The sequence below is a fragment of the Anopheles aquasalis genome, chromosome 2 (assembly GCF_943734665.1).
Source record: "Anopheles aquasalis chromosome 2, idAnoAquaMG_Q_19, whole genome shotgun sequence".
In the NCBI taxonomy this organism is placed as follows: Eukaryota; Metazoa; Arthropoda; class Insecta; order Diptera; family Culicidae; genus Anopheles; species Anopheles aquasalis.
Window position 1 is genome coordinate 28965313 of NC_064877.1, and position 7451 is coordinate 28972763.

Here is a 7451-nt window from a genome sequence, read left to right on the forward strand (position 1 = left end):
GCCGCCCTGGCTGGCAGGAGGGAGCTAAGACGTCTTCTTTAGGACCCGAGCGTGTCCTTTGCTCGGATGACAGTTTGAGACAGTTTTTTGTTGTCGTTGGATCATTTTGTTGGTTGGAAAACGGTTCCACTGGCCGCTGGAAGTCGTTGCTGACATGACGAATAACTCACGAGATTAGAGACCTTCCAGAGCGACTCGAGTGGTGTTCCGAAATAGTCGCCTGGTGTGCGTGTGCAGCAGCAGCAAGCGTTTGTCTGTTTTATGGCACCGAACCGGGTACGATTTATTGCGAAAAGATGAAGCGATGGTGGCGGCTGGATGGTTCCCAATTTGTCGGTGAGCATGCAGGGGCAGTGCAATTGCACTTTGATGCAAACAACTTCACTGTGTGCGACGAAATGGGTGTTTGACATGCAGCACTTGTAGGGTTTTAGCAATGAATATGCAAAGTGTAAGAGTTTTATGAGGCGTACGGCTGGCGCCATTGGGGGGAGGGAAACATAATCAGATCAGAGGGAGTTGGTGTAATGGTTTCCATTTCGATAGATGTTAGAGACACATTTAGTCTGAAAAACTGCTATCCCGGCACCGATGACAAGAGCATCGTGCGATATATTCCATATCTGGCTTGACGTTGGATTTACGGCGCGAGCGTAGCTGACACGCAGATAACGAACGCATGGAAGATATCGCCGTATCGACTGTATCGCGATACCACAATCCTAGATCCACTTGCAGAAACAACCCAGCAACTACGCACCACCGCGGTAACGGATCACGAGCAGATTATTTTGCAGCACAACTGAATTGCGCATTGACTCGGAGCAACATCGGTTGTAGCGGACTAGTCTTGCGTGAGGTGCCTCGAACTAAAGCCCAGATCCACCTAATCGTCACGCTGAGATTCTGTTATCCTGGCCTCGTGTATTATGTAATTGGAATGAATCTGTTTTAGATAAATATTCGAATAAATGGCTTTTTAAAATTGGCCAACATTTATTGTGAAATGAACGATTGATTATTGTTTTTAGGAACATTTCTCTTGTTTACCATACACCTGGTAATGAATAATCTTGTTTACCATACACCTGGTAATGGTAATGGCATATGAATCCGTCGTTTTCATTGTAAAGCTATATCTACGCCAAATGGAGCTGTAAAGCCAGTCTAAGTGTTTTATTTTGTTCATTAGGCATCTGTTAAACGTAATCGGTATTCATTTTTTCTAATTTAACATTATAACAAATATTTTTATTGCAATTAAAATGGGAAGTTCCGTTCTTAAAAACTGCTATTCGTCGACATCGTTCGTTTTTTGCCTTCATCTCAAAAAATCGGCGACCGAATCTTGATTCGATTTTATCTTGATTCTGATTTTAATCTTGATTCTGTTTTTATTGAAGGTTAAGGTGGACATGCTCTTACTGAAACAAAGTGTAAATTGTGGTTTTAAAAATTTAAAAGTAGTGATATTGACGTGAGAACCAAAAACCAGCGAAATTGATAGAAGTTATCAAATTGCAGGCCTTATTGGCCAAAACGGTTACTAATGATCATTACAAGCAACATTTAATCAATTTCGATCGAGACTTGTGAAAAAAATCGAATGTGAAAAAAACCAAAATATTAAAATCGGCAAAATTAACCTATTTTTCTCGATGAAAATGCAACGCCACCGCGCGGAATACCGGCCAAGGACACAGTAAAAGCCACAATTGGCAACAATTACCCCTTGCGGCTCACTCACCAGACTTGACTCTATCAAATGAACATTCATTATCATCGCTGGGACAGGTAATGGCCGACAGGTAATTCCATTTTTACGTAAATTTGAAAAAATGCATGGGGTTTGAAAAATGCTACAGATTAGCGGTGGGGTATTTTTGCTTAGGCATCGTAAAATTGCCTAAAATATAGTTGAAATGTGTAGCCAATAATTGCCATTACTTTGGAGCATAAATGATTCTCCGTTTTCCCACAATAAACCTTTTTTTCGAATAAAAAGAACGGTTTCACATATATACACCTGGTAGAGCATATAATAACATTGCACAATGATTATCAATGAATGCTGCTTGTTTGAAATGACCAATCGTTAGGTTAAGAAGAGTGAGTTGCGAAGAGAAGAAAGACACACCGTAGCTTGTCATACAAGCTATGATGGTGTGCGTATCAGCGACGCGGTGGTATCGGCGTGGTTTTTTTATGGCGCGCAACGACGACAAGATTGTGCGAATGGCTGGCGCCCAATCTTCTGTTTTATACGCCGCGTAAGATTAAGAAATGTGCGCCGTCTAGCAGCTTGTGCGAATCATCACCAACTGCTTCACCATAGCATAGGAGACCGTTGGTGATATCAGTCGCAATTTACACACTGTACCGCTATAGTGGATCATCCGGTTTTTAATTGTGAATAAAAAGTGCTAGTAGCTGACTGATCGTATCAACGACTTAGCGAGACAGAGCGCGTGCGGTAAGGAAACAAGTGATAATTGACGTACAACCTTGACTTCTGCGCCAATCATTTGAGTGTTTGTTGTCGAAACATCTGGATGGTTCTTTGAATAGTTAATGAAAGTGTCGCTAGGACCAGTTTTTCGTCACCGAAACAATTCTTGTGCGTAGACTGGGGGAATCCGAAGAATTAAAAAACCAGTTTTGTGAATGGTGAGAATTCTGTTTTGTGAATGGTTGACAAGTTGAGCACGTCTGTAACACGTTGTTGGCTCCAACATTTAAACATATTATTTATTTGGCGTCGACATCACTAATAACTGGTTTTACTGCTGAGAAATTCCGTAACGATATCAAAGGAAAGGATGATGTATTAAGTGGCGACAGTTGTGTATTACTCATCAAATGCCTCTACCCGGGTCAATACAGTTCAACGCAAGAAAAGAAACTTAAACCGCTTAACATTCCTCAAGTGTTTGAGTCTGCGCATGACGCATTCGATGCATGGCGCGTGAAATCAGTGGAACGGACGTTACTAAAATAAACACCAGATTCGCAGCAAACGCAATCGTATTAATATCCATAATCATTTTGTCGAATACACGATGAGTTTTGCTGTTTAATTCCGTAGGACACTCGGGAAACATTCAGCTAATCTGGTTCTTGTAAAGCACAGATAATCGTGCAGAGTGGTGAATATCTTTGTTGTGAGCAATATGATTCTGTGTTTTGCTATCACTTGCCTTTACCGCCACCAAAGCACAAGTACGTTAATGCGAATCATATCATACGATAACGGTATCTTTGGCCGGTTAACTGATAAATTGAAAGCAGATACCATCAAGTGAAGGAAGTGCGATCTTGCGTATAACACTAAACAGGTTTTGAGAAACCGACCAACAGCAACTATTGGGACGGAATCGAAGCATAACGTCTTATCAACGAATAGAGCGGAAAGAGCAAAGTTCGAGCGCGATTATCTGGCATGTCGTGGTTTTATATCACTAGCCACGTGGTGCGTGGAGCTGCGTGATAATTGATCTAGAGTTGGATCGTTTAGTGAACAAAGTGAATAAAGCTGAAGCAATGGTCAGTTTTCAGCAAAAACAAGGAGATGTGACGTTAGACATGGATCCGCCCAAACGGAAGCAGTTGCGAAAGGAGCGCGAAGAGCTTCAGGTAGGTTGACTACATTTGATGATAAATGCTCTTTCATCTCGTAATATTGTAAACTGAAATTAATTTCTGATTTCTTCACAGAAAAAACTAAACGCCGAGTTGAAAGAACACGTGGGCAAGAACCCAACAATAGAGACAAATGTGGCAAACCTTGTTTATTTCTTGAACAATCAACAATGGAACCAGCTGGAGGAGCTAGTGCAGACTACTCGGGCATTTGATTCACCAACCGAGTTTTCGCCACCACTCCCGAAAATCATTAGCTACAAACAGGTGAATGCGGTGGAACATCTGTTTCAGAATCCCACCGGCCAGCTGAATTATCTGCAGCTTCTGATTACGCATTTTGAAATTGAAAACGTGGTAAGGTGAGAAGAGCGTATGATAATTGACCGTACGATTGATGCACATTTTGCGTTCTCGTTTCAGCTATTCGGGAAAGACAGAAACGCTCCAATCCATTACGCTGTAGAGGCGCTTGACGAGGAGTTTTTAGATTGGTTACTCCGTCGTGAAGATGCTCACGGAGGTTCTCTTATCAACGTTAACTTACGGAACAAGGACAAAAAGACGGCGTTGTACATGTTGTGCGAGAAGTACGATAAAAGCAATTTGACGAGCCAAAAACGTGAGATATTAATCAAACTAATTGATCGACTGGTGGTAGCCGGTGCTGATTTTAACATTTATAGCAGTCCAAAACAGTTGCCTTTCGATCTGTTGCTGAAACACTACGACGACGATATTGCTATAAAGCAATTGGTGGATCGCATTGATTCACAATCGAATCGTGCAATCGCCTACAGCGTTTGTCGACAGAATGGATCAAACGAACGTCTTGTCAATTTTTTTGATAGAGCAGGAAATAGAGAAGTGCACGTTACACCGGAACTGCTAGAGTTGTTTCTGCAGTTCGATGATTTGAATAACTTCGATCAACATTGGGCTGCATTTTCAGTGGATCAAAATAATGTAAAGAAGGTGATCGAGCTGGTGCTGCAGGTTGCAGTTGCGCGAAAATTGAGCAATATCGTTCGCCGGATTGTTGATAGTGCAGGTTGGATGATATTTGCCATTCGCGAGGGGAATCCTGAGCTCGAACATCGTTTCGAGTTAAAGGGATTGCTGCTGAGTGCGGCACAAGCGGGCAACCTTGAGATCATCGAGCTGCTCATGCCAATGATCGAAGGCGATCACGAACTGGTGAACTATAATCCTGTACTGGCTCAGACGCTAGAAAAGGCACATTCCACCAGGCAAAAAAAGAATGAAATTGATAAATTTTTAAATTGCGCCAAATATCTTATTGAATGTAACGCAGTATCCCTGCACAAAACCACGAACAGCGGAAACACACCTCTGCATCTGGCGGTAAAGTATGGTTACGATGAGGTGGTGGTCGCTCTGCTCGAAAACGGGTGTGGATCGCTGGGTGTGTGCAATCAAGCTAACCTGACTCCGTTGGAATGTGGAACGCGTAGTTTCTGGAAAGCGTGCTTCGACAAGTTCATCAAGGGAGACAGTTCCAAACAGGATTGGAAATCAATAGACTTCGAAACGAACTGCTTTCAGTCACCAGATATTGACAGCAATGCTACGGCCACGCATGCGGGTTGGAAAAAATTTAATCCCATTCGAAGTGCATCGCAAGCGAGTGTGCGTCCTGAGGAGCGGGTTGTCGTCACCGAGATGACTCCCCTGCGTAGGATGGCAGAGTCCAAAGAGTTGAAGCGCTTGCTTACGCACCCCGTTATCTACGCGTTTGTGATGGTGAAATGGGTTCGACTGAGCACCTTACATTTGCTAAACTTGCTTCTTACGATGGTCACAATCGGTAGCTTCGGCTGGTATTCGCTGAGCGTCTGCAATGTTGTTGATCTTCACAGTAGCCTGCATTACTTTTTGAAGTTTCTTATAATTTTAGTAAGCATACTAACGCTGCTTCGCGAAGGGATACAAATGTATCTGCTACCTCGATCATATGCGACGCTCGAGAACTTGGTTGATATCAGCAACATCGTCGCTATTGTCGTTATTGTTTTTTTTCGCGGTTGCGATCCAATTCTGTCCTCGCTAGTGTTGCTGGTCTTTTCGTTGCAAATGGTGTTTATATTGAGTGCGCTACCATTCAAACAGCTCTCTACCATTATGTACATGTTTAAGACGGTAGCGGTAAACTTCATCCAAAGCCTCTTGCTTTTCCTACCGCTGATTTGTGCATTCGTGTTCGCGTTCTATCTTACGTATAACGGCAACAATGCGGTCACTGAGTTGAATCGGACTTACGCGTCCAACGAAACTAGCGACGACGCTGACAACGAAACCAAAGATGACGAGGATTTTCACAAATTCCGCACGGTAATGGACGCAGTGGTTAAAACAGTGGTTATGACAACAGGAGAATTCGATGCGGCAGACCTGGACCTGACTGGTGGCAAGGTTTTTCTTTTCCTCGTGTTTCTCTTCATTGCGCCGCTGGTGATTCTTAACCTAATGAACGGTCTGGCAGTAAGTGACATCCAGGCGATCCAGGAAAAATCCGAGTTGATCAGCATAAGCAAGAAGGTGATTGAACTCGAACGCATTGAGCGTCTGATGGTGAGCTTGAGGCCAGAATGGATAAGAAGGAAATTTCCCAATCAATTCTTGAAGCACCATAGTTCAAAGATAGGAGTACGAATCGATGAGTTAGGTAAGATTTTGGTTCGTCATAAGCAGAAAGAACAGTCCTCACTACCAAACACAGAAGGAAACGGAGTAGCTGTTCCACTACTCGATAATCATTCTGACCTCAACAGTAAACCGAATCAGAAGGACACCAACTCTCAGCCGCTGTTTCCACCGATATTCAGTGAAGGCACGGATATTGTTTTAGATTTTGGATTTTTGCAATTGACCAGCTTCCTTACACTTGATCGTACCATATTAGCAGAGGCATTGTCAGTGATTGAGGATCGCACGGCCGTTAAACGTTGCAAGTACTGCAAACAGGAGTTATAACGCATCATTTTATCCATAGACAATCATAGTTGAATAATACTAGTTCCTAAAAAATTTATAGACATAGAGTGAAAGAATTAATTAGCCAACGTAGACACAAACTAGAACAATCCTCTAAGACTCGTTGTGCCTGCCTAGGAATATTAAAATGCCTCTAATTTTCAGCCAGTACAAAACAACAGAACATCAGAAGTGCACGCAAGACCAATAATAGATAAAATTGTTCCATATATCTCTAAGATTAACTAGAGCATGTACATGTCTAGGACATATCTAGCAATAACAACAAAACAACAAATAAGTAAATAAATAATGTGTATAACTGTAAATCAGCATTATAGTATGTAATGATAGGATATGTTTAAAAGCTATCGGTAGATTTAGAAAACACATAGCTTTAAGAGAAACGATTTTTGTAATATTTTTTCACGTATTAAACCAAATTTATATTGTTTAATTTGTGCCGTATAATACAACCGGCATAAAGGTAATTGTAAAAGAAACACATTTAAAATCGGTGTAGAAAGGGGACGTACTTGATCTCTCTATACAATATCCCTCTGAATCGATCGTACTATTTTCCACACTAATAAAGCGACTACTACTACTAATATAAATGAGCTTGCTGACGCGCACTGCATAAGACGCGCTACTTCTTCGATCCACCGGGTTTCTCATCGGAAGTCTCCACTAAATCAATTCCAGGGAACTGCGCTGTTTATGAGAATAAATTTGACGGAAGATTACACCAGTACCTGCATAGAAACCTAATGCCTTCGTTGCTTGCACTAAGCGGCAGTAAGAAGCGAGAAATCAGA

General features: G+C 42.0%; 1 protein-coding gene across 1 annotated transcript; it reads left to right on the forward strand.

The window, feature by feature from the left end:
• The first annotated feature begins 2358 nt into the window (after window positions 1-2358).
• On the forward strand, window positions 2359-7085 carry LOC126572898 (transient receptor potential cation channel protein painless-like). Its single transcript, XM_050232609.1, has 4 exons — window positions 2359-2473; window positions 3086-3633; window positions 3715-3996; window positions 4063-7085. Exons 2-4 carry the CDS (start codon window positions 3541-3543, stop codon window positions 6631-6633), a joined length of 2946 nt encoding a protein of 981 aa, XP_050088566.1. The 5' UTR covers window positions 2359-2473; window positions 3086-3540; the 3' UTR covers window positions 6634-7085.
• Window positions 7086-7451: the final 366 nt, after the last annotated feature.

What these genes read in the sequence shown, in the direction of transcription:
- LOC126572898 (XM_050232609.1), top strand. Translation starts at nt 3,541, where the DNA reads ATGGTCAGTTTTCAGCAAAAACAAGGAGATGTGACGTTAGACATGGAT. An exon ending in AGGAGCGCGAAGAGCTTCAG is followed by an intron (nt 3,634 to 3,714) that starts GTAGGTTGACTA and finishes ATTTCTTCACAG; the next exon opens with AAAAAACTAAACGCCGAGTT. An exon ending in ATTTTGAAATTGAAAACGTG is followed by an intron (nt 3,997 to 4,062) that starts GTAAGGTGAGAA and finishes TTCTCGTTTCAG; the next exon opens with CTATTCGGGAAAGACAGAAA.